At 45.3% G+C, this 26,731-nt stretch overlaps 2 protein-coding genes across 6 annotated transcripts in view; one reads left to right on the top strand and one right to left on the bottom strand.

Annotated features, from left to right (window-relative positions):
- Positions 1 to 693: 693 nt before the first annotated feature.
- On the bottom strand, positions 694 to 8,891 carry EBNA1BP2 (EBNA1 binding protein 2). Its single transcript, XM_047727717.1, has 9 exons — positions 8,663 to 8,891; positions 8,495 to 8,580; positions 8,123 to 8,292; positions 6,888 to 7,011; positions 5,324 to 5,413; positions 3,548 to 3,623; positions 3,014 to 3,107; positions 1,043 to 1,205; positions 694 to 936 (listed from the first exon to the last, which is right to left on the bottom strand). Exons 1-9 carry the CDS (start codon positions 8,724 to 8,726, stop codon positions 886 to 888), a joined length of 918 nt encoding a protein of 305 aa, XP_047583673.1. The 5' UTR covers positions 8,727 to 8,891; the 3' UTR covers positions 694 to 885.
- An 86-nt stretch (positions 8,892 to 8,977) lies between these two features.
- The window catches only part of CFAP57 (cilia and flagella associated protein 57), a 71,448-nt gene continuing 53,694 nt past the window's right edge, over positions 8,978 to 26,731 (top strand). For 3 of the 5 annotated variants that reach the window (XM_047727715.1, XM_047727711.1, XM_047727716.1), the window contains exons 1-6: positions 8,978 to 9,065; positions 9,312 to 9,484; positions 14,390 to 14,706; positions 16,062 to 16,348; positions 18,108 to 18,315; positions 21,379 to 21,531. In XM_047727715.1, coding sequence (XP_047583671.1) covers positions 9,328 to 9,484; positions 14,390 to 14,706; positions 16,062 to 16,348; positions 18,108 to 18,315; positions 21,379 to 21,531 — 1,122 coding nt within the window. In that variant the 5' untranslated portion in view covers positions 8,978 to 9,065; positions 9,312 to 9,327. Of the gene's footprint in view, positions 9,156 to 9,308; positions 9,485 to 14,389; positions 14,707 to 16,061; positions 16,349 to 18,107; positions 18,316 to 21,378; positions 21,532 to 26,731 lie in introns of all 5 variants that reach the window. The other 2 variants (XM_047727714.1, XM_047727712.1) reach the window with 2 other exon arrangements.

Genomic DNA, 26,731 nt, shown 5'->3' with positions numbered 1-26,731 from the left:
TAGAACTGAAGATCTAGCATCCTTCCAAAAAATAAAAACAGGTCCATGCCAAGACATGTCCTCATGGAATTTCAGATCACAGGAGAAGAAAAGATTCCAGAGAGAAGAGAAGGAATGGCAGCAACTTCTCAGTGGGGAGAGGAGGCAGTATGCAACAATCTCAGGGCAACTCCCACCAACCAAACTTAAGGCAACTGCAGAAAGGTAGGAGTCCCCAAGTTCTCTTTCCTAGGAAGATACTAAAAGACGGTACATAGAAAAAGAAGGCATAAGCTAAGATGGGGATGGGATCCAGGAAATAGACCAATCTAAATGGTCTAGAAGAGACAGGGTGAGAGCTATATGACAGACCTAGGTTGGAGCAGGAAATTATAAAGTGGATAAAATGACATGTGTCTAGGGAAAAATAAGGATCTACAAGGAAAATTAGGCACCCAGAAAAAATACAAAGTAATAATTAACTCAAGGAAAACCCAAAAGCTGTACCACGAAAGAAATTTTATCCTAGTACATCTGGCTGACAATGAAGGTATTTAAACAGTCACAATGATATAACCACTGACTCCTGATTTATCTAAAATCATGATACAGTTAATTAGAAGGATGAGGAAGGTGTAAGTTAAATCTTCATCTGTCATAAAGGAAAGGCAATTTGGACTCAAAGCCTAAATTATCAATAAATAGCAATCTTACTTAATATGTAAAAGTAACTTTTTCACCTTTTATTCCTGAGTTTTTAACCAAGATTCTATGTTTCTTTGAAAATCTTTTAGTTTATTGAAAGAACTTTTTACAAAAAGATCCCAACAGAAGAAATCCAACTGTCTGGTGAAATCCCAAGTCTACAACCCCTTTCTCCTAGTTCTTCGAGTACGAAGATGCTGTTTAGTGTGCTCTGCTCTTCATTTTCTCTCTTGTCCGTTTTCCAGGCCTCTTCTACAGAAAAAGAAATACCACAGGTGATCACACAGCAACTTGGCCTTCTGCCCTAAGAAAGGGAAGGGTGCAGGTAGGTGTGGGATGGGACCCATGGCTCACTTACACTTGATCCTTTCTTCCCAGGTCTCTTGAGGCCCTTGCCATGAGCCGTCTTGGCGCGGAAGCTGGATACATCATCATAGCTCTCGCGCGTGTTCCACTTGGAACCTTTCTTCTTTCCACCAAAACCAAACTTCTGGTTTTTATACCGCCGCTTAGCGTTGGGCCTGGAAAAAAAGCAGGCTTACCGGTCACCCATGGCACTGTAAATCCTGATGATTCCCATGGCCCACCAATACCCTTAGTTTCCAGTCTATAAGCAAAAGCTCTTAGATGTTACTGTTACCCAGAATCTCATCCCTGGCCCTACATGCTTAACTCTAAAAACTCCCCAGGCAAGCCCATCTACTTATGGTTTTAACTACTAGAGCACGAAAACAAAACAAGAACCAAGAAAGGATCCATATGTATCTTGTGGCTCAACATTTATCTCTGGAACGCGTCTTCTATTTTAACTATTGCTAGATCATTCTCAGATGTTTCTACTCCTTTCAAGGATAGTATATACAGTTAACATTCAAATGTAATATATTTTAAAACCGGTCATCCCGTAGGAAGCTCAAATTCAGCATATCCAAGATCACATGCCGTCTCCCTTCCTAGACTGGTTTCACCTCCTGTATATGAACACTGACTCAAGGTTGGCGGTCCTCCCACTATTCCAGCCTCCCAGGCTAGAAACCTGGGCGCCAGCCTTGATTCTTCCCTCTTTCACTCTCTACACCCAACACAATTACCGAGTGCCGCTAATTTAACTCCTTGAACATTTCAACCCGTTTTCTCTTCTCTGCCTGTTACCACCTTCAGCTCATTATCATTGCTCTCTGGACTCTGTAGTAGCCCCCTAGTCAGTTTCCCTGCCTCCCTCAAGTCCATCCTTTACACAAGTACCACTACAGGTTTTCAAACACATGACTATGGCCTGTTCATTATTTTGAGTAAAGCCATCAATGTCTCACTCACTGCCTACTGGATAAAACCCAAGCTTTGGAACAAGGCAAACATTGCGACTCAGCCCAGGCGCCCCTCCAGCTACATCTCACCTCTCCGAGACTGCCCCACACTGCACTCCCCGCAGTACCAAATGCTTGCAATTCCTCATACACAAACCTGCTGCTCTCATCTCTATGCTTCTGCTCATTTGCGTTCTTCATTCTTGAAGCTGAAACCTGTGTCTCTCCTATTCTGGTTAATTCTTCTTGCTTATCCTTCAGACTAGGCTCAGGTGGGACCCTCCTCCAGAGAGCCATCCTCACACCCTGATCTCCAGACCAGGTCAGCTATTTCTAAAATGTGCTTCTGCACTATGTCTTAAATGCCTTTATCATGGTATTAATATAGTCTACAGAAATTATCATTTCCCCCAGGCCTGGTGTCCAGGGATGCATAAAGGTAAACTAAGAAGAAAATAATAATATCCGCCATTAGCCCTTTTAAATCTGCATAGTGCTATGAGGGCATACTATTTTCTCATTTTCACAGATGAGGCAATTAATATTTAGGAAGGTCAAGTAACTTGCTCAAAGCTACCCAAAATGGCAAACTCTAGACCCAAACCCTAGGTCTACACTCCAAACCATCGTACCGTGAGATGTGGAATCAACTTTTACTGAGTATTCACTTAAAATGTGCCAAGTCCTTAGATCACCCTATGTCAGGGTTTTGTTGTTGTTGTTGTGTTGTTAGTTATTTTTTAAAGTAAGCTCTATGTCCAACGTGGGACTTAAACTCATGACCCCAAGATCAAGAGTCAAATGCTCTACTGACTGAGCCACCCAAGCGCCCCCTAAGTCACCCTACTTTAACCTTCCAAGACTGATAGGGCTAAAAGGACCCATCCCAAAGGCCTATGAGCCTTGGCCGCAGGCAGCACTGTGCTCTCTCAGCTCTGAGGCCACTCCTGGGGAGTTCCCCACTGTGCTCACACACTGCGTGCCCAGTACCCACCACAAAGCCAAAGCAAAACCCCTCATACCCCTTCTTCATCTGCTGGCCTTTTGCTCCTTCCTTCGTTCTCCGTGCAACAGGCTTCTGATCCCCCTCAAGGAAATCCAGTTTATCAGAAAAGCCTAGGGGTGAACAGGTACTTTGATCAGCACCAACACATTTTATTTTTTTTTTGAAGATTTTATTTATTTAAATAAATAAGAGAGAGAGAACAAGCATACCACAGGGAGTGGCAAAGTGAGAGAGAGAAGTAGACTCCCCGCTGAGCAGGGAGCCCAATGCAGGGCTCGATCCAAGGACCCCGGGATCATGACCTAAGCAGCAGACACTAAGCCGACTGAGCCACCCAGGCACCCCAGCACCAAAACATTTTAAGAAAAGCTGAAGCTTCCAAAGAAGGTTGTTACTTGCTAAATCAATTTTAAGAGGCACATTCTGCTCCCCATGCCATCCCAAACTTTAGGTCCAACGGTTCGAAATCAATCAAGGCTTTACAGCAACAGGTGTTAAAATTAGCAGCTGTCCCCACTCTCCTATATCCTTAGATGGGAGGTATACTGACCTTTCTGATATTTCTTAATGGCATTCATCATATGTGTTTTCTCTCGCTGTCTCTTCTGAAGAACCTCTGTTTGCACCTGGGACATGAACACAGGGCTGTCACACCCACTCCAGACCATCATCCCCGTGAGTGTCTCCATCGTCTGGGTAACAATGCTGTGCTACCATCACCACTGAAATTTTACTGTGTGCCAGAACTATGTTAAGGCTCTAAGTATATTCTTAGTTTATCTCCTCAACTACCCTGTGAAGTAGAAATTCCTATCACCCCCCCCCGAAAATGAAGCACAGAGAGTCACTTGTGTGAGTCACACAGTGAGAAAGTGCACAGCTGAATTCACACCCCAGAGTCTGCACTCTTACCCCATTTCACAATCCTACCGGCAGAACTAGGTCTAGTTTTACATCTAGATCTAGGCCTACATCCAATTCTCAGATTAAGTATCTAGCCCCTTAGTTAGTAAGTAAGCAAGAAAGTATCAACAGAAACAATCTCGCAAAAAAAAAAAAAAAAAAAACAAAAAAAAAAACAAAAAGAAAACTAGCCGTAAGGACAAAAGCAGATGATTCCACTTGAAAGCAGGGTTTCTCAATATCAATTCTACTGACCGCTTGGACAGGATCACTCTTTACTGGGTGGTGGATGGCCTGTCCTGGGCACTGTAGGACACCTAGCAGCTTCCCTGCCGTCTACCCACTAGATGCAAGCAGCACCCTCCCCATCGAGACATGACACCAACGATGTCTCCAGGCATTGCTGAATGTTCCCTGGTAAGGCAAAATTATCCCCAGTTGAGAACCACTGCCATGACATTTCTTTGAATTACAAATGATGAGTTAATAGGCCCAAGTAAAAGTTGTCTTTGCCTTTGATCAGTTGGGTTCTGTTACTGCCAACTACCCAGGTCTTTGAGTTGACCTCAGCCGTCAACCACCAAATCGATCCAATACATGCACAGCTGCTCTTCTGCAGAGAATAGGATGCTGATCTACTCTTACTCCGTGGAGGACCCGTCAATGAAGTGACTCCAATATGGACAGCAGCTCAGCACCCCAGACCATGAACGTTTATGTCCAAAATGTTGACAAAGTCTGAACACTCGCGCTGATCCTCCCCACACTCACTTCTTCCTACAACCCTGACTTTAACTCCTGTCATCTTCTTTCCTAAATGGCCATGAAATAAAGGCAAAAAACCAAGAAGGGTTTCCCTAGATTTTACAGTAGAACTCAGACATCCATTGATCAAGCACACAAGAGCCATTTTTCCCCTCAGTTGGATGACAATCAATAATATGGTTCTTTGAAAGGCTTTTCAGTCATCCAGACCAGTGATTCTCCAAAGCTGGATGCATTTCAGAATCACATGAGAAGTTTTGGGGGGAAGGGAAGACAATACACACAGATTCCCAGACATTCTGAAGCCTAGAAATCTGTTTTGAAAGACTTCTCCTGGTGATTGTGCTGTGAGGTCAGGTTTGGACCCCACTGGTCTGGACCCACCCCTTCACTGCACAGACGTGCCAATGAAGCCCAGCAAAATGAATTATTTCCCAGCAGTGACCATGTCCCGCCACCACCACCCCCCCAACCGCCCCTCCCTTGAGACCCTGGTGTCAAGGAAAGATGGTGTTTATATCCAAGCACAGATGGCCTCTTTGAGGAGAGATAATCAACACAAGACGGAACACACATACGGCACGGAACCAGATCTGACCCCGGCTCCAGCCTGATGGATACTCGGCCTCATTCTAAGCCCGCATACTTTCCTTCTCACCTTCTTCCCGTATTTCCTAAGCGCCCGCAGTTGCTTCGCCTTTTCAGACTTCTCCATGGCCGCCTGTTTAGCCTGCAGCTTCTGTCGAATCTAAAACACAAAATGTTGTCAGCTTACGTTATTTGAGTCTGGCCTGACCACCATTTAGGGTGCACTGGAGCGGGACCAGATCTTCCCAGTTCTGCAAACTAGGGCTCAAAGGAAACTTGGACAAGAGGCCCAAAGGCTGAGCACTTTGTCCAAGATACCGAAAGCATCAGTGGTAGAACCTGCAAGGGACCTTCCCAATCTCAGTGTGCTGTTTGTTCTGTTACGCAAAGCTGCCGGCTTACACTCTGCCAGGAGAAACGAACTTCTCCCCAACCCTACTGTCTGCAGACTCGTGAAACCAGCATGCAGCCTCAGTTCCCTTCTCCAATATACGAGATACACGTTAAAAACTCAAACCAGTATCCTGTACCCAGCCTCTTCCATCAGATCAGCCATTTTAGTCAAAGGGTAAGCACTTGTCAGGATAAGTGTACAGAGATGTGTCTGAGCTCATCTCTAGGTTAGCTTCCCCAAGTACCACTGAGACAAGAGTTCCCTAAAATCCAGAGACCCAATTATTGGAAGAGATCTTGGATTAAATTCTGGCAATTCTCTTCCTCCCAAAGTTAAATGAGGTCCAAGTTCTATCTAACTGGAAATTATATTACATCTGATATTAATTAGTCCCTCATCTTAGAGAATACTGAGGCCCAGAGAAAAAGGAACTGTTTACAAGTTATAGTCCCTTGACAATGGCAGAACAAGAAGTGTGTTTATTCTACACACCATGCCATGACCACACCAGCTAGGAAATGCAAAAGGCCATCTTTATCTCTGAAACCACAGTTCTTATAGTACTTCTCTTCCCCTTAAATGTTTAAATTAGGGGAAAAAATCATCTTTATATTTTTCTAATTGGTGGTGACTGGCATGAGTCTGAAGTAGACAGTTATAGTAATTGTCCTCTGACAACCACTTCCCTATTATTGGGCTTAGTCTTTTTAAATGTAGTAGGAGGGGCACCTGGGTGGCTCAGTTGGTTGAACGTCTGCCTTCAGCTCAGGTCATGATGCCAGGGTTCTGGGATTGAGCCCTGCACCTGGCTCCCTGCTTCACAGGGAGTCTGCTTCTCCCTCTGCCTTTCCGCCTGGCTTGTGCTCTCTCTCCCTCGCTCACTCTTTCTGTCTTCCAAATAAATAAATAAATAAAATCTTAAAAAATTAAAAAATAAATAAATAAATGTTGTAGGAGATGAGGTGCCTGGGTGGCTCAGTCAATTAACCGTCAGCCTCCAGCTCAAGTCATAATCCCAGAGTCCTGGGATTGAGCCCCACTGAGCCCCCTGCTCAGTGGGGAGCCTGCTTCTCCCTCTCCTCCTGCCTGCCGCTCCCCCTGCTTATGCTCACTCTCTCTCCCTCCCTGTCAAATAAATAAATAAAATCTTGAAAAAAAAAAAAAAGTTACAAGAGATAAGTCAGCTAACCACACTTAAGTATAAAGTCTTCGCTTTCCAGAGGAAACCTTTGTTTCTTACCTTCTGCATCTGTTGATCAGACTTGGCCATCTCTGCAAAATAGTCAGTGGGCCTCTTCGTAGGGACTTTGAGCTGATGGAGGCGGGGTAATACCGCCAACACTGCAGCCTGGGCCTGCCGGTAGCTGAGGATGGAGGACAGTGTGATATGGGACAAACTGGGCAATAAGCTAAGAGAGAGAGACCTTCTATTCCTTCTCACTTGCCTACCTGACAAGGATAACCTCAGAGTTATCCATGATCAGAAAAATTCTCAACATCTGACTTCCACCAGCAAGAACACACACAAAATGCAATAAAACCTCTTTTACTTGGTATCTAGGAGAAATTTAGCCATGCACTCTTTAAAGAGGAAGGGGAATTCTGCTTAAAAAAAAAAAAAAAAAAAATTTCATTTAAAAGAGTGACCGCACTTGGGGCACCTGGGTGGCTCAGTGGGTTAAAGCCTCTGCCTTCAGCTCAGGTCATGACCTCAGGGTCCTGGGACTGAGCCCTGCATCGGGCACTTTGCTCAGCGGGGAGCTTGCTTCTCCCTCTCTCTCTGCCTGCCTCTCTGCCTACTTGTGATTTCTTCTCTGTCAAATAAATAAATAAAATTTAAAAAAAAAAAAGAGAGAGAGAGAGTGACCGCACTAAAAGTACCCATTAAGGGGTGCCTGGGTGGCTCAGTGGGTTAAGCCTTTGCATTCAGCTCAGGTCATGGTCTCAGGGTCCTAGGATGGAGCCCCGCATCCGGCTCTCTGCTCCACAGGGAGCCTGCTTCCCCCCACTCTCTGCCTACTTGTGATCTCTCTCTCTCTCTGTCAAATAAATAAATAAATAAAAATTAAAAAAAAAAAACAATGTGGTTTAAAAAAAAATAAAAGTACCCATCAACTTACAAACTAATATCAATTATGAATTCTTATGTAGTCACTGGAAAAGTTCACATAAGAACCTTCCAGAAGCAAGTTTTTGTTAAAATAACTGAAAGTAGTAACTCTAAAGTAACTCTAAAACTAAATACATCGAAATAAATTTAAAAATAAACTGGACTTTGGAGTATAACTGATGGACCAAGCAGGCTCTTGTCTCAACCACGCACAATCTCCTTAGTTCTTTTGAATATAAAGAAGCCCTCTTTCTTACTCTCAGGCTTATGACAACTTCCGAGGAGTACAGGTACACTACTTTCCCCCCCACCCCCCTCCCTCTAGCACAGGGACCCATAACTCCCACACCTGAAAACAAACATACAAGCTCATCTCCCGCTGGAAGTCATCTTCTGGATCAACAGCTTTCTGATCCTTATTCTGAGGTGTTGGCTGAGGTCCACTGACTTCCGGCACGGGACCCAGGGTCACATCAAGCCTTTCAACCCACTCCAGATCCCGCTTGAATTCAGCCAAACACTGCTTCAGGCCACTCTAGGAAATCCAGACACAGAGCCAGCATCAAGGATATAGGCCAACGGACAAAGCCCTAACCCCCAACAACCGGGTCGGGAATTGACCCCCCTGGCACTGCGCAGGCTGAGTCTTCTCTGGGACAAGAACTCCGCCTGAGAAGCACAACAGTGTCTTGGGGGCATCCAGTGTCCCAGGACCCCGGCCAGGAGCCCGAGCTCACCACGTCGTTCACAGCCTTCTTCGGCCCCTCTAGCACGATATTGAGGCCTGGCTTCAGGAGTCCCCGGGAAAACGCATCCTGCAACTGCAGAACACGGTGGGCAGTCAGCACCGGGGGAGTGAGGACCTTCTCCCGCGCCCAGCCCCGCGAGCCTGGCTGACACCTACCCTCGGTCTGTGACCAGAGAATCATCAGAATCCGAGTCCGAACCTGACAGCGGGGGAGTGTCCATGTCCCAGCGAGTGCGCGCGTCCACGCTACTCTAACTCGCCGGACGGCCCGAGGCCCGCTCGGCCGGCAAGTGGCGCCTCTAGCCGCGACTGCCTGCGCCCACCCGGTGCTCTCACACCGCGGCCCACGTGGACCAGAGCGCACCGGCAACCACTGTTCTCCGCAGCGGCTGATCTTTTCGACAGGGACTTCCGCTTCCGGCTGCAGAATCACACTTCCGGCTTGCCGTTGCTATAGGAACCACCCCAGCGTCTAAGAGAGACAGGATTGTTTGGGACCCGTAGGAGTTCTACCGCTGGATACACGAGTAGTCTGGTGATCCGGAGCGAAAGAGGGAAAGGTGGGACCGCGTAGCTGGGGGTCGTGTGGAGAAGCAGGCGGCCAGGAGGAGCGAAGGAGAGGGAGAAAAAGAAGCCCCGGGCAAAAGGGCGTGAGGAGTGCGCTGAAGGGGCTGGGGGAGCGGAGGAGGGCTCCGGGGCGGGGTTGGGGGCGGGGTTGGGGCGGGGCCTTGGCGGGGCGGGGCCAGGGGCCGGACGGAGGGGCGGGGCGGGTCTCCGCCCTTACCAGCGCGCGGGATGTTCAGCAGAACTTTGTGGGGTACCATGTCGACCGTGGTGGCTCAGTCGCTGCATGTTTTTGGTCTTCGATCCCACGTGGCCAACAATATCTTCTTCTTCGATGAGCAGATCATTATATTTCCTTCAGGAAATCACTGTGTGAAATACAATGTGGACCAGAAGTGGCAAAAATTCATTCCAGGTAAAAACCCTTTCCATCCTGACACATACATTAACCGTAGGTGCCAGATATGACCCCATAAACCCAACGAGAGTACTGAAAGGAAAGGTTTTCGGCCAACTTAAATATACGTGTTCCATCATATGAATCGAATGTCTCAAATATGTTTATCCATTCTAGTGTGGATGGACACTTGGGAAACAATAGTTTTTTGCTATTACAAAGCGTGCCACTGTAAAGTTTCTTCTTTTGTGCATGCTCCTCCGCTTGTGCAGATTATGCAGGGCAAGCAGCCAGGACTAAAATTACTGGGTAATACGCTAGTACCAATTCACACTTCCACCAGGGGGCATGAGAGTTGCCATTCCTTCCTGGCCTCCAACCTTTGGTATTGTCCAACTTCCTAATTCTTTGCTAAGCTAGTGGTTGAGAAAGAGTATCTTGTTGTAGTTTTAGTGTGCATTTCTCTGCTACTAATGAGGATGAATCGCTTGTCACATGTTTATGGGCCATTCCTTTTAGTCTTGTGTGAATGTCCTGTTCAACTCTTTTACCCATCTCTCTCTCTCTCTCTCTCTCTCTCTTTTTGGTAATTTTCTTATTAATTTATGGGCACATTTTATATACTCTATAGAATTTCTCCCACTTTGGGGCTTGTGTTTTCTCCTTTTGTATGGTATCTTGATGAACAGAAATCCTTAGTTTTTTTCTTTTTTTTAATTTTTAAATTTTTTAAACAATTTCCTTTTTTTAAAGATTTTATTTGTTTATTTGACAGAGAGAGATCACAAGTAGGCAGAGAGGCAGGCAGAGAGAGAGAGAGAGAGAGGGAAGCAGGCTCCCTGCTGAGCAGAGAACCGGATGTGGGACTCTATCCCAGGACCCTGAGATCATGACCTGAGCCGAAGGCAGAGGCTTAACCCACTGAGCCACCAGGCACCCCAAAATTTTTAAATTTTTTGATTAACATATAATGTATTATTTGCCCCAGGGTTACAGGTCTGTGAATCACCAGGTTTACACTTCACAGCACTCACCATAGCATATACCTTCCCCAATGTCCATCACCCAGCCACCCTCTCCCTAACCCCTCCCCCCGGCAACCCTCAGTTTGTTTTGTGAGATTAAGAGTCTCTTATGGTTTGTCTCCCTCCCAATCCCATCTTGTTTCATTTATTCCTTTCCTACTTCCCAAACCCCCCACGTTGCCTCCCAGCTTCCTCATATCAGGGAGATCATAGGATAATTGTCTTTCTCTGATTGACTTAAGACATCCTTAGTTTTAATGAAGTAAAATTTATCAGCCTTTTTCTTTTGACTTGTTCAAGAATTCTTCCCTACCTCAAGATTATTAATATATCCTCCTATATTGTCTCTCTTATACTTTATACTTTTTCCTTTCACCTTTTAGGCTCTGAGTTAGGAGGGTGCTTAGTGTGTTAGGGGAATAGCAAGGAGGCCGGTGTGGCTGGAATGGAGTCAATGGAGGAGTAGGGAGGGGGAGGCCAGTTGGAGAAGTACTAGCGCTTTGTAGGTTAAAGGCTCTTACTCTGATAAAGTAGGAAGCCATGGGGGCCTTCTGAGCAGAGTAACAGGATCTAACTTATGTCTCAATAGACTCTGTGGCTACTATATAGAGAACAGATTTAAGGAAGGGCAAGGAAGGAAGCAGGAGACCAGGTAAGAGGAGACACTGGCTTGGAGTGGGGTGGTGGCAGGCAGTTGGGACAGTGATAGAAAAGACTGAAGAAAGATCAGGTTTTGTGGAGAGTAGGGGGAGGTTATTTCTTGACATGGTAAGATTGAGATGCCCACTAGTGAGGCAATGCAGATATTAAGTGAGCAGTTTGATTTGGGGTCTGGATACAAGGAAGAGAGGTTCAGGCTGGTGATAGAAATTTGAAGGTCATCCACACAGAGATGAAATATAAAATCATTCAAATGTCAGAGATCCTCTTAAGGGTGAAGGTATTTATAAAACAGTAGAGTACCCTCTGGGACACTCCTACATTTGGTGCTGGGGAACCGAGGAAGAGCCAGCTGAAGAGTCTTTGAAGGAGTAAGCAAAAAGATTGGAGGAGATCCATGCAAGAGATGAAAATGTTTCAAGGAGGAGTCTGTCGTCGACTGGGTTAAAACAGCGCAAAAGCATTTTACAAGCTCTGCAATCAGCCAACATGTATCAAGAACCCATTTGGTGTCAGGCACTGGTGATTGGATGGGTGGGTGGGTGGATGGATGAGCAAGAAAGCCACGGCCCCTACCCTCTAGGGGCTCTCACTGTTGTTGTGCAGACAGGTATGTGTTCCAAGGAGCAGGACTTGGAAATGAGCAGGACAAATGCTATGCCAGGGATGGCCCTGGCGTGAGAGCACAAAAGGAAGGAGGGAGAAATTTTCCTTTGCCTCCTCCAGGCAGTCTCATATATGCTTTTACAGTTTCAGCTTCTCACATGACTCTTACCCCAAATCTGCATTTTCAGCCCCAGCCCGTCCCTGAGCTATAGAATCATACACAGCTCTTGGCTAGACCTCCTTACCTAAATGTCCTGCCATGTGTAGCTCCCACGCAGTATATCCAGAACTGAATTTATCCTTTCTTTTTTGCTCCCTCTCTTCCCTTAAGACCCTCCTTTGCCAGATTGTCAAATACATGATAAAGCTATGATTACAAAAATAATGTAGTGCTGGTATAAATATCCCAGAAACCCAGTGTATATATTTATATATGTAAATGAATTTGATTTATCATTAAGGTGGCATTAGGAATCTATGCTGCGGGTGCCTGGGTGACTCAGTCAGTTAAGCATCTGGCTTCGGCTCAGGTCCGATGATCCCGGCATCCTGGGATGGAGCCCTGCCTTGGGCTCCCTGCTCAGTGGGGAGCCTGCTTCTCCCTCTCCCTCTGCCAGCCGCTCTGCCCACTTATGCTCTCTCTTTCTCTTCCTCTCTCTCTCTCTCCCCCTCTCTGTCAAATTTATAACATCTTTTAAAAAACTATTTTAAAAAAGGAATCTTTGCTGGGACAACTAGTGAGGTATTTGGAAAATGGGAATCAACTTAAATCCCTCACTTCATGCCTTTAACCATCCTGAACCCAAGATGAATTAAAGACTTTAGGGTTAAAAAAAAAAGAAATCAGAAAAAAACTAGAACCAAATAAACATGAATAAAAACAAAATTCTTGGGGCACCTGGGTGGCTCAGTTGGTTAAGCATCTGCCTTTGGCTCAGGTCATGATCCCAGGGTCCTGGGATGGAGTCCTGCATCGGGCTTCTCCCTCTTCCTCTGCCTGCCACTCTGCCTACTTGTGCTCTCTCTCTCTCTCTCTCTCTCTGTCAAATAAATAAATAAATAAAATCTTAAACACACACACACACACACAATCCTTGGACGGGATGTTTTCAGCAAAAAACAGTAGATGTCATCTTCACCATGACCCCTAACTGCCCCCTACCTGTGTTCCTTCCCAGCTGTCTCCCCTACTTCCCATCACCAGATGTCAGTCATTGCTCGTTTCTCACCTTCCCGGGCCTCACCCAGGCAACCACTGGGTCTGACTTAGCATTTCTCTCATCACCTGTCCCAACCTTCATATCGCTTGTCACTACCATTCCCTTTTTTAAATAATCTTCCCCCTTCCCCGGCTTCCCTTCCTCCACGACTGTCTCTCACACAGTTGCCAGAGGGATCTTTCTATGACACACATCTGACCCTTCCAAAAATTCCTCTGTGGCATTTCATTTGCCTCCGTGGTGAAGTTCAAACTCTCATACAAGGCTGCCAGTGACCTAAAACCTGGCTTCTTTGCTGAGGCGCAGTGACTCTCTGCAGCCCTTCCAGAGAGGTCCTACTAATGGCCGGACTTGCCGCAGCTCATTGTAAAGCACAACAGAGGGGGCCCAGGGCATCAGGGTTAGCGCCTGTCCCCTGCCTCACTCACCCTCCCTGCCCTGGGCTTGAATCCCCGCCAGCTTCTCCATACAGCGCGGGAGGCACAGAGGCTTGGGCTGCTAATACTTTTAGACACTCAAGAAAATGAATATAATAATAATAAATCCAATCTGCATTACATTCTTCTTTATACCAATGTGATCATAAAATGCAATTTTTACCATTTTATTTTTTAAACCATTTTACTAATTGTTACCATTAATGGAAGAAGGGATCCATGAACATCATAACACGGGCCATTTCATCTCCCAGATAAAGTATTTGGCACTTCACCTTTGCCTCAGCCTCTGCTTTCTAGACCACAACTTCTATTCTCGTGCCTGGTACCTCATGGTTGCAAGATGACTGCTCTATCTCCAGATGGCACCGACATGTTCCAGGAAAATTAGGGGTAGAATGCATCCATCTCTGGTTTTTGAGAATGCACAAGCTTTGCTATAAAGCCAGTCCAGCAGATTTCTGTGACTGTCTCATGGTCGGAACATCACATAGATGACCTAACTGCGAGAGAGCCTGGGGACCCCAGTATTTGGCCTCTCTGCCTCAAAAGTAGAGGAATATTGAGTGCTGGTGGCTCTAAGCATCAAGGCCCACCCTATTCCACCCCTCCAGACCCACCTTTGGTTTCCCCTGGCTCACATGTGATTCTCCAACCACACCCCACTGTTCTTAGTTCTCCACCATCTGTACCCTTTCTCACATCCACACCTTAGCTTTTCCTGCCACCTGCCCCCCCCCCGGTCCTCCTGGCATCCTTCCATAACTTCTCCTTCTACCTCAGCCTCAGTCGGGTTCTCATCCTCGTCATTTTCCTAATACCCCATAGTGGTACCAAGGAGCTACAGGGATTGACAGGTACTCTTTCTGTGCCTTTCTCCCATGTTGCAAAACTGCCACCACTGTGCTTGGTTCATGTCAAGTCATGGTGAAAGCACCATGTGCCCTCATTATCCGCCTTTACCTCTGTTCACAGGCTCAGACAAGAGTCAGGGCATGCTGGCCTTGTCCATCAGTCCCAATCGGCGATATCTTGCTATCTCCGAGACTGTGCAAGAAAAACCCATCATCACCATTTATGAACTGTCATCCATCCCTTGTCGGAAGCGCAAAATCCTTAACAATTTTGACTTCCCCGTTCAGAGGTTTATTAGCATGGCTTTTTCTCCAGACTCCAAATACCTGTTGACTCAGACATCACCTCCAGAGTCAAACCTTGTCTATTGGCTGTGGGAAAAACAGAAAGTAATGGCTATGATTAGAACTGACTCTCAGAACAATGCTGCCTACCAGGTACTTTCCCGCATAACAAGTATCATGCAAGTTATGAAAAATAGTATAAGCTTGATGGAATGCTTTCTGTGTGCCGGCAACAGTGCTGATTTCATTTGCATTTCTAAATTTAGTCTCTCAAAAACCACACGTGGTCTGTATGATTATTATCGTCCTCTTATACATGAGAGGACTGAGGCTCCTAGAGGTTAAGCCTCTCACCTAAGATCACACAGGAAGTAGGGTGGTGGGGGCTGGAGTCCCTGTCCGCAGTGCCTGTCTTCTTTCCTGTGGCCCAGAACTGCTTTCCCAGATTGGGCCCCGAGATGGATTGAGAACTCACTTTTTCTTGCTGGTCCTGGCCTCTTCCGGCAGTGGGAAGATTTTAAGAATGTAATGCGAAGTGGTACACCTTGAGGAACCTGTCCATGAAATTGCAATTATGTGGGGAGTGGAACTTGCCATTATGGTTTGAGGGTAAAGCAAAGAGGATCCTTGCAAAGGCTGATTGATTGCTTAAGCAAGGGGCCCCAAGGAGGTTTTATCTTGGTGCTGTCACCCCAGGCTAGGATCTGGTACTCAGCTTTACAATTCAAGAACTCAGATCTGCTCCTGTTCAGAGATAGGAGCCAGTCAGTGTCTCAGGAATGGACTGCATTATTCTCATGAGAGGCTGATGGCAACCCCAGCATGTGACAACGAGAATGCTCCCATCATTTACCTGGTGCAGTTCCTCCCTAGCAACAGAGAACTCGGGAGGTGAAATGAGTAATCAGAGGTTACTTGGTGACCACAGAATCAGACCAAAGGCGAGAGAGCTGGAAGATTATTTCGTATAGGTCTTGGTGAGGTCGGACCCAGCCTCTCTAAACAGAGTAGAGTACATCTTCTAGAATGTAGATTCTAGATCCGCTAGATTCAGTGAACATTTATGGGACGCCCGCTATGAACCCAGCACTGGGAATACAGGGTTGAATAAATTACAGCCCATCAGTTGTAGTAGGGATGCAGGTTGACTGCTACTACAATACATCCCATTTGGTGGGAGACTGTGTAGCTATCACTGACATGGTCCCTTTCCCCCTGGGCAGGGCACGTAAACCCACCAGAGCCCCCCTTTTCCAGCTGAGGCTTTGTTCCATTTTGTCAAGACCTGCTTATCTCCTTTTTGGCCTTGGTAAATGATCTCTGTAGGTTTCCTAGTTTAAGATGCTGGGCTCTACAAATATGATGAAACTGTGCTCTTGTCAAATACGGTATCAAAACTTACCATGATTTCGTGATGTTTAAAGGCTACTCTGGGCTACCGGGAATAAATATTCGTGAAATGAGAGGTAATTCCATCAAAGTAAGTTTGATCCTTTCCCATTTTACAGGTAAGCTTCAATCCCCAGGATAACACTCAGGTTTGTGTCACTGGAAATGGGATGTTTAAGCTCCTCCGTTTTGCTGAGGGAACGCTGAAGCAAACCAATTTTCAGAGGGGAGAGTCCCAAAACTATCTAGCCCACGCCTGGGTGTCTGAGGACAAGATCATCGTTGGCACCGATACAGGCAAGCTCTTCCTCTTTGAATCTGGAGATCAACGCTGGGAGACAAGTATCATGGTCAAGGAGCTCTCCAGTGAGACCAAGAACGTGGGGAAGATCCAGGAATCCGAGAGGTAATGGTGCCCCTCTGGGCTGGTGCTCCTGTGAAAATATGCTCGTCGTCCTAATAGCCTTACACCAAAAATAGCTTTCTTTTAAAGTTACTCAGAACCCCCTCCCACCTTAAAATCAACTCTTTTCATCTTCCCTCTGCCTTTCTCGTGTTCGTCTGTATTCACGCACAAATTTAACAGTTACGACCACAGCCTAGATACAATTCTTTTTATTTTTATACCTACTCTCATTTTATAACCATTTCAGCATGATTAGTCTTCAAAACCACAGATTTTCAAACGGACATTTTCTAGTGGCTCCCTAATTTTCTGATTCAACTCAGTGACTGGCCACTGAGCCCTTGTAGTATGCAACACATTGCTCTGTGCTAGGGACAAGGGTGCTCAAGGACCTCACAATTTGAAAGGAGCCAGCAGACCCACAAAGAATTACAGGGAAGTTGTTGGTAAATCTGACAAAAGCATATGGGGTAAAGCGGGGCTCAGGTCAAGTTTACCTTTACTACAGCCAATAATAGTCATATCTCAAACATATTAGGATGTACCATTGCATGTACTAGACACTGTGTTAAGCACTTTGTGACTTTGTGTATTCTCATTTGAGTCTTACCCTACGTAGTGCATACTATTATCATGCCCATTTTATAAAGGACAATGAGGCTCAAACAGAGCCTCAGAGATCATAATACATAAACCCCAAGATCATAATACTGTCTGCCCGGCTCTGGAGACTGAGCCCTCCAGCACGACATATGATAATGTCTTCTCCCTGTGTAATTTTCAGTCCACCATCCCCTCACATAGGACCTCTCCTTTTTCTGTCGTGATTTTATTAAGAGCTTCCTAATAAGTCCCCTGCCCTCCAGTTTGCCGTGTTCCTAATCCTGCTGTGGTCTGGTGCTCTAAGAATAAAGCCCAGACTCCTGAACCTGGCCCACGTGTCTCCCTGCTGCTCTGACCCATCTTTACACCTGGAGCATGCACTCCTGCCTCTATCTACCATGCATGTCTCATGCATTCTTGCTTCTGGCCTCGGTCATGTGTAGTTACCCCTACCCCCGTCCTCCAGACACATTCACACAGTGACATACTCCTGTCCGTTCCTCAGATCAGCTGGGAGTTCTCGGTCTCTGCTCATCTCAGGTTTCGTGTATCTCTTCTGTAAATGACCTCAGAAAATCCTTGCTGCTTGCCGACTGGCTGCTCCCATCCCACGCAGCTGTTCCCTAATGGTCCTTGGGCGTTGTCCCCTAGACTCTATGCTTCTGAGGGCAGGAACTATGCCATCTTACTTACCATTGTTTCACAGAGTTGTTAACACAGTATAATTCCAATAAATATTTGTTATGTGGAAGGAAGGAGGGAGAGAAGAACGGGAGGGAGAGAAGGAGGAAGGAAATAGGGAGGGAAGGAGAAAATGGAACCCTGGATTCAAATCTCAGCCCTCCCACTTATTAGTTGTGTATCCTAGAAAACTCCCTGAGCCACTTTTTCCTAAAAAGGAGGACAATAATGGATGGAACGACTGTAGTAATAATAGTGACCACACAGGCTGGGTGAGACTAGCAAATAAATGGGTGACCTTCCAGTCTTTGGAGTTTGTGTAGCAGTCCGAGGCCAAAGGGTAGCATTTAGGTTATGGGACTCACAATGGGTGATTTCTCCCACACCCAAAGACAGCCCTTCCTTCTCATCCCTAGCTGAACTCGCCTTGTTGGAATCGTCTCTGTAAACCTTATATGCTATTTTCTTTTTCTAGCCTGATTGAATTTCCAACCATCAGCTCCCCGGTCCCTTCCTACGAACAGGTCACATTGGCCAGGAGCCTCAGCCAGCTGACCATGCCCCAGGTGTTCGCCATTGCAGCCTATTCAAAGGGATTTGCTTGTTCTGCTGGTCCAGGCAGAGTTTTACTGTTTGAGAAGATGGAGGAGAAGGATTTTTACCGGGAGAGTAGGGAAATCCGGGTAAGGAGGGGAGGAAGAGCAGAACTGGGGTTCTCTTGGCACCTGTTCTCCTTGAGTAGAGCGCTGACAGGGATTTTGCCGGGAGGAAAGGGCTATAGTGCTGAGTGGAAATGGGGACTTGAGCCCTTAGTCCCTGTTGGTAGTTTTAGGATGGGGGGCACAGAGTGGGGTTGAAAATTGGGAGGATCTGGATTTGAATTCTGGAAGAGAACCTTGGCAAGTTATGTTTTCTCTCTGAAGCTTAGTGTTCCAATAAAATCGTATTATGATAGATACTGATATTTAACGTCTGGCACACAGGAAGCGTTCAGTAAATGTTTGTGGAATAAGTGATACAAACCGCTATCGAGAGAGATCGTCTGTGCTTGGGGAAGATCCAGGAAGGCTCTGGGTGTCTGGTGGGAATCTCTGGGGAGGGGTCCTCGAGGAAGGATAACAAGTGATGGGAGGGAACAGGTTAGGAATTGCAGGTGGAAGGAACAGGTGAGTCAGAGGCACCATGGACAGCGAGCAGGTGGCGTGTCTGGGAGATGCTCTGCTTCCCGTGGGGAGGAACTGAAATCACTCGCAAGGAAAAGATGGGAGCTGAGGCTGGTGAAAGATCTCAAGCGCCAGCCGAAGGAGTGTGTGCGATTCAGCGGAAGCATTACACTTAAGAAAACCAGTCCATCCGTGGTGTGTAGTGAGGGGCGGGGGCACTTGGAGGCACTGGATGTGCTGTGGCTACAGACACAAACTGAAGGAGCCAGCCTTGACTCTGACCTTATTGGCGGAGTGACTTGAGACGAGCTGTTGACTCCAGCAAAACCTCTGTTTCTTCCCTGAGAAAGCAGCCCATCCCTGGTGGTTACCAAAAGGAGGAAGCAACGCCTGTGTAAATGATGTGACCAGTGCTTGGTGCTCCTTAGATGATACCCATCACCACTGCCATGCCTCAGAATCCGTGAAGAGGCCGTGTTAGTCCAGCCAAGCAGTAGTGAGGTCTAGTCACAGCAGTGAATAGAAAAGTGGGAGGGAGAAGAGCCTTTGTGCAGGTTAAGTGTGTAGAACTTTCCCTGAGTGGACGTGGACAGCCAGAGATAAGGAGCTCCCGCAGATGAAGCCTCGGCTTGGAGACTAGATGCCTAGGAAAAGTTGCCAGTGGTAGGAAAATGGGGGATATGAGTTAGATGAGTGGGAACCAAGGGGGAATTCCTAGGAGTCTGAGTTACCTACTTTCAAAGCAATTCATGCTTTTGTTTGCTTGTTCTATTCACGAATGTATATTGAGGGTTTACCACGAGCCAGGCTCTGTGCTCAGGGCTGGGGGCAGGAAGGAAGCAAGCACTCTAAGAGCCTGTCCAGAGAGCACAGTCAACAGGCAAACAGATATGAACTGATTGTCACATGGGGATCAACACTGTGAAGCAAATAAAGCCAGGAAAAGGATTTATTATACTCCCCAAGAGTAGCTTGGGGAGGCCTTGCTGAGGAAGTTAACATTTTACCGGACCCCAGAATAAAGTAACTCATCGGTTGGCAATGTGGGTAGGACTTTGGGAACGAGATCAATATGTACACACAGAAGCACACGCGCGCGCATGCACATACACACAACACACGGAGTGCTTAGGTTGTGTCTGGCACAGAGCTGATGCTTTATGTGCACTATTTTAAGAATGTATCATCGTGATTAATTTCACTACCGTTGCTTTCATTAAAACCCTCATATTGGGTAAAATCACTGACAGATAAAACATAGAGATGGAGAAAAAGAGGACTGAGGACAAAACTTAGCATTTCCTAATTTGGAGTCTGAGACCGAAGAAGAACCCAGCAGAGTGGTGAAGAACCCACCTGAGAAGTGGTGGCCATTCACTCACTCATCTAACAGATGGCTGCTGCGTACCTGCCATGGCCCAGGCTCCAGGCTTGATGCCCGAGCTGGATGTGTCAGTCATGGCTGCTTCTCCCAAGGACCTCACTGTCTCCGGAGGAGAACAGCAAGGCAGCACACACTCTTTCCCTGAGCACTGCTGTGCACTAGGTACTATGCCAGGCACTGGGACACAGACAAGGTCCTCAGTCTGTGGGTTCCTATTCTGCTTTACACAGTGTCATAAATGTGACAGCAGAGGATGGCTCCCTGGTGAGCACACTGAGGGGATGTTAGGGCCCACCCAGCCCAGGACAGGACAGGACAGGGCAGGCTGCTTCTCCCTCCCAGAGCCCTCAGTGTCCTGGCAGAACAGGGGGCATTGACTATGGGAAGAAGGAATAGAGGGGATACAAGAACTCCAGACAGAGGGAGGGAAGCAGGAGAACCTGGCGTCCTGGCCCCTGAGGAGGCAGGTGCTGCCATCACTGCAGCAGGATCTAGAAAAGTCAAGAAGATGAGGACTGAGCAGGAGCCTCTGGCTCTGGTGAGAAGGAAATTTCTACGGTTGATGAGGACACTCAATAAATGATACAGTAGAAGGAAGGGAGAACTGAGTGGGAGGTAAGGATGTGGAGACCGTATGTGCAAGCCAACCTTTCAAGAAGTTTGTTAGCAGACAAAAAGCAATGGCAGGGGAAAAGGATATCTAATGTTACAATGTCAACTTGGCAACTCCCGGCCCTCTCAGGGACTGCTGGCTGGGCTGCTGTGTGACCCCTTGTCCTTTCTCTGCCCTGTCACCTGCCCCACATGGAAGAAGGGCCGTCACCTTCCCCTCTGCTGCCCTGAGATGCACAAAGTGTGCTTGATGAGGTGACACCCACACTGGGCTTCCGACAGATGGGCAAGGGTGGGATTTAAACAAACTTGTTTTCAGAGGCGATCTCAAACTGAGATGTAGAGAGATCATTTTCATACATGCTGCTGTCCCTTAGTCAGCCAGTCATCACATAAGGGTGAATACAAACCCCACAGAAACCAAAGTGACTGAAGCCCTCCCTTTTCCACATCTGAGGAGGGTCCTGGGAAGCATCCTGGTCTGGGAGTCTGGGAGCTAAAAGTCTCTGAGAGAACACTGGAAGTCCAGGGGCACACTGATTGATGATATGGGAACATTCCTAACAGTTGTCTTGCATCTTGGGCAGATTCCTGTGGACGCACAGAGCAATGAGCCAAGTCAGTCTGACAAGCAAGACATCCTCTGCCTGTGCTTCAGTCCCTCAGAGGAGACCCTGGTTGCCAGTACCAGCAAGAACCAACTCTATAGCATCACCATGTCCCTGACAGAGATCAGCAAGGTGAGTCTTCCCCAGCAACGCTTCCCTCCAGCCCAAGGACTGGTGACCATGTGGGCAGCTTTTAATCCAGATTTGCTGAGCCTGGCTCATTCAGCCTCTTCATAAGAGCAAAAGAAACTCTAATCTTAAAATTTCGCTGTAGACATACTCCACTCTCAGTGGGATTGTGATTGCTTGCAGCCTTCTTGGAGGACACATTGGAGTTGTCTGTCAGGTTTAAATTGTACATTTCCTTTAACCCTGTGGATGCACTTAAGAGAATTCAATGTACTCCTATAGCTGCTCATGGACACAAAGATGTACATATATAAAGAAGTTTATTTTTCCTTTTTTGGCTTTAAATAACAAAGAAAGCTAGCATAAAGACACTGCAGACACTGCAGGACAAAAAAGTACTGTTAAAGAGAATCACTCTGAACTACCAAAAGGTTCACTTCACTGAGAAGATAATTTTAAAACTGTATGCACCTGATAGCATGCACTCAAAATACATAAAGCAAAATTTGACAGAACAACAAGGAAAATAGACCATCTACAATCAGAGTAGGAGATTTTAACCTATCTTTCTCAGCAGTGGTGTTTTTTCTTAAATAATAGTTTTATTGAGTATTTATTGGTATTTATTCACATACTATACAATTCACATATTTAAAGTGTACAATTCAGTGGTCTTGAGTGTATTTACAGTCATGCAGCCATTACCAGAGTCAATTTTAGAGCATTGTCATTGCTTCTGGTTCTTTTTTGCTTGTCCCTGTGGATTTGAAGTACCATCTGAAGTCACTTCCTTAGCCCAGTGCAGATTTGCTCCCACCTACCTTCTTTTTGTTGTTATTGGCAGATATATTTCCATGCACCCAACAAAGCATAATATATGTATTTTTTTATATAGTGGGTTTTCCACTGAAGTTAAAGAAGAGTGGAGAGGAAATATGTGTTTATATTATCTTTTATAATGACATGCTACCTTTACTGGTGTTGTATTTTTTGATGGATTCAAACTACTCTCTGGAGTCACTTGTTTTCAACGTGAAGAATCTCCTTTAGTGTTTCCTATAAGGCAAGTCTGCAAGCAGTAAACTCTTTTTGTGCTTGTTGGGGATGTTTTTATTTCCCTTTCATTTTTAAGACAGAGCTTTGCCCGATATAGAATTCTTGATAGACAGTTTTTCCTTTGAGTACTTTGAATGTGTTATTCTACTCCCTTTTGGCTTCTATTATTTTTGCTGGGAAATCTGCTGTTATCTTGTTGGAATTCCCTTGTAACTGATCAATCATTTTGATCTTGGTTTTTTCAAGGTGTTTTTTTTTTTTTGTCTTCAGTTTTTGATATTTTTACTATCACATGTCTGTGGATCTCTTCATGTTTATCTTTCTTGGAGTTCATCCAGCTTCCTGGATGTGTACATTAATATTTTTCAATAAGTTTGGGAAGTTTTCAGCCATTATTTATTCAAATATTTTTCTGCTCCTTTCTCTTTCTCCTCCTCTCTGGTATTCCCATTGTACATATGTTGGTGTGTGTTTAATGGTGTTCCACATTGACCTGCAGTTCAGTTCATTATTCTTCATTCTTTTTTCTGTTTTTCAGATTGTGTAATCTTTATTGATCTGTCTTTAACTTCACTAGTTCTTTCTTCTGCTAGTTCAGATCTCTTTTGAGTCCCTCTAGTAGATTTTTTACTCCGGTTAATTTTATTTTTCACCCCCAGAATTTTTTTCTTTCTTTTCTTTTTTTTTTTTTTTTTGAGAGAGAGAGAGAGCATATACACAAGCAGGGGTGGGGTGTGGGCAAAGGGAGAGGGAGAGAATCTTAAGGAGGCTCCATGCCCAATGTGGAACCTGATGTAGGGCTCAATCTCACAACCCTGAGATCATAACCTAAACTGAAATCAAGAGTCAAAAGCTTAACTGACCTGAGCCACCAAGGCACCCCCATGAATTTCCATTTTTTTATTAGTTTTATTTTATTTTATTTTTTAATTAACATATAATGTATTATTTGCCCCAGGGGTACAGGTCTGTGAATTGTCAGGCTTACACACTTCACAGCACTCACCATAGCACATACCCTCCCCAATGTCCATAACCCAACCACCCTCTCCATACCCCTCCTCCCCCCAGCAACCCTCAGTTTGTTTTGTGAGATTAAGAGTCTTTTATGGTTGTTTTCCTCCTGATCCCATCTTGTTTCATTTTTTCCTTCCCTACCCCCCAAACCCCCCACTTTGCTTCTTAAATTCCTCATATCAGGGAGATCATGTGACAATTGTCTTTCTCTGATTGACTTATTTCGCTCAGCATAATACCCTCTAGTTCCATCCACATTGTTGCAAATGGCAAGATTTCATTTCTTTTGATGGCTGCATAGTATTCCATTGTATATATATACCACATCTTCTTTATCCATTCATCTGTTGATGGACATCTAGGTTCTTTCCATAGTTTGGCTATTGTGGACATTGCTGCTACAAACAATGAATTTCTATTTTTTAAATAATTTTTATCCCTTTTTGATATTCCCTATTTGATGTGACATTGTTATCAAAAGTTTCTTTACTTCTTTAATTATGGTTTTCTTTAGTTCTCTGAACAGATCTATAATGGCCACTGTGAAATCTTCGTACTTTGAATCCAATACCTGGTCACTCTCACAAGCAATTTCTGGTGCCTATGTGTACAAAAATGCAAATTAAAACAAGTCTGAGATCTTTCTTCTTTTTTTTTTCAATGACACTTTTCCTTGCTTTAATATTTTTTTATCTTTTTCTGCTTTTGAAATGAACTTTCAATTACAAAATATCAAACTACACTCAAAAATGCCAGCTATTGGCGTAGTAAGGAGAGGCTCACAGCTAAGGACAGATAGCAGTGGCAGGTGGCAGGAGGTGGAAAGTGATTGAAGCAGTGGTTACAAATATTCACAGGAAGCTAAAACTATCCTGTACCCTAAAGTTAGCACAAACTTGAGTCTCCACTGCCTTGGTGGGTAGCCTCAGAGTGTTTGGGTTCAGATTCTACATGGCAATACAGTTCCTTCCAGTTAAGAGTCCTTGGCTTGCACAAGTCACAGGGTGGCCAGATGGCACTAGACCAATCTAGTCTATTGATTTTTCAGAATGTTGTCATTGATGTACTAAGAGACTTCAGGAGCTCTATGCTTCAGTGACAGCATGTAACTTGGGTTTCCTGGCTAGATACATAGCTCAAGCAAAATCCAAATGCCATCAATGAGCTTCAGGGATTAGTACAGCATGTTCTGCCCTTCCACAATCCTCTTGGCAGTAGTATAAACGTTGTTGTTTTGAATTTGCTGGAAAGTGTTGACATTTAAATAACATTCCTTAATCTAAAACTGAGCTTTGTTTTCATTGGGAACATCCTTCCTTGTTGCAAAGAAGACCTGGCACTTCATTTGCCATCTTCTACAGAAAGCACATTGAGTGGGATGAGGCAGCTGAAGTAGCGTCATGGTGATGTACTACCCCTCTGATTCCCCAGACAGCAAAGTGACAAGTGGAAGGGCCAACTTTTTCAGTAGCATATTCTAGTCATCAGAGTCCTTAGGTAATAACTCTAGAAACTTTATTAGCTGAAAGCACCAATACTGAGTTGGCAGGAGATAGCCAGGGAGTTATGTGCTCACAGATGCTCTAAACTCCTGTCATCGTTAGGGCTGTTATTAAATAGTCCAAGATGAAAATCTGGCCCTATTCATTGCACTCATTTGGGGATGTCAGCAGCTTATTGACGTTCTGTGGATTCAGATCGAGCAGGTTGCTGTTTAGGTGAGATTCACTGATTTCAGATAATGCTACCACCACTGGATTTGAATCTGCTATGAGATCCCACAGAGAATCCAGAAATCCCTGATCTTCCACCATCTGAGCATTGATATCATGGACTTTTGCCACACAAAATTGCTGCTGCTGTTTTCCAACATAGGGATCATCCTTCAAGCACGTACAAAGGGGCTCACAGAGATCTTGTGTAATCTTGTCCACCCAGATGCACCCTATGGTCCTGACTGCCAAGGTCATAATTAGAGGATAGGGATCTTCACAGTCCTACACAAAGCTGTTGACAGCCATGATGGCCATGTCTGGCTGACTCTTGGAGTAGTTCATCAAATAGAGATACACAAGCTTCTTTAATTCCAGACTGGTTTGCATACGGTTCACTACATATGGAAAGAGAGAGCTGACATCCTCCCCCACAGTCATAGCAACAATCACTTTCTTCACAGCCTCCCTCTCTTTTCTTTTTTTTCCTTATTGAGTTCAGCCTGCAATTCAAAGATTTCTCCTTTTTCATTGATTGTGAAATGCTTGGAGTCAGTTATGGTTTGGGATATTTTTAAATTTAAGTTCAGTTAACATAGAGTGTATTATTAGTTTCAGAGGTAAAGATCAGTGATTCTTCAGTCTTAGATAATATCCAGTGCTCATTACATCACATGCCCTCCTTAATGCCCATCACCTCAACTCCCTCCCCTCCAGCAACCCTCAGTTTGTTTCCTATGATTAAGTCTCTTGTGGTTGTCTCCCTCTCTGATTTCATCTTGTTTTATTTTTCCTCCCCTTCTCCTATGATCCTCTGTTTTTTTTTCTTAAATTCTGCATATGAGTGAGATCGTGTGGTAATCGTCTTTCTCTGATTGACTTATTTCACCTAGCATGGTTTAGGATCTTTAAATGGAGCCAGAGGCAAGGGCAGGGGTGGCCACAGCAGCCAGAGAGCATGGCCCGAGTGGTGGGGTAATGGTTTCCTGCACGTCACAACTGAGAGGTTTCTTTATAAGAATTATTTTTAATATATTACCAAAAATTAGAAAGTCAGATCTCACCAGAGACTTCTGAGAACAAGGGAGAAGGGGGATCCTAATGTGATGGTGATGGGGATGTAAACTGGCACAGGTATTCCAGAGAGCAATCTGGTAGTTCTTGGTCAAATAGAGAATGCATACATCTTGTTACCCAGTGGTCTGGCCCTAGATGCATACCGGGAGCTACATCATGCTGGTCTGCTAAAGAACATGCCCAAAGACCTTCACCTTGATGTTCGTAGGAATGGAGAGTTGAAGACAACCCAGATGTCCATTCCTAGGAGTGATAGAAAAGTGAAGTAGCTGGATTCATTCTACAGAATACCAAACCTAAGTTAGAAGCGATGATTATACACATGACAACACAGATGGTTG

This window comes from Lutra lutra, chromosome 4 (assembly GCF_902655055.1).
Source record: "Lutra lutra chromosome 4, mLutLut1.2, whole genome shotgun sequence".
Taxonomy (NCBI): domain Eukaryota; kingdom Metazoa; phylum Chordata; class Mammalia; order Carnivora; family Mustelidae; genus Lutra; species Lutra lutra.
This window is presented reverse-complemented; position numbering and strand designations above follow the sequence as displayed.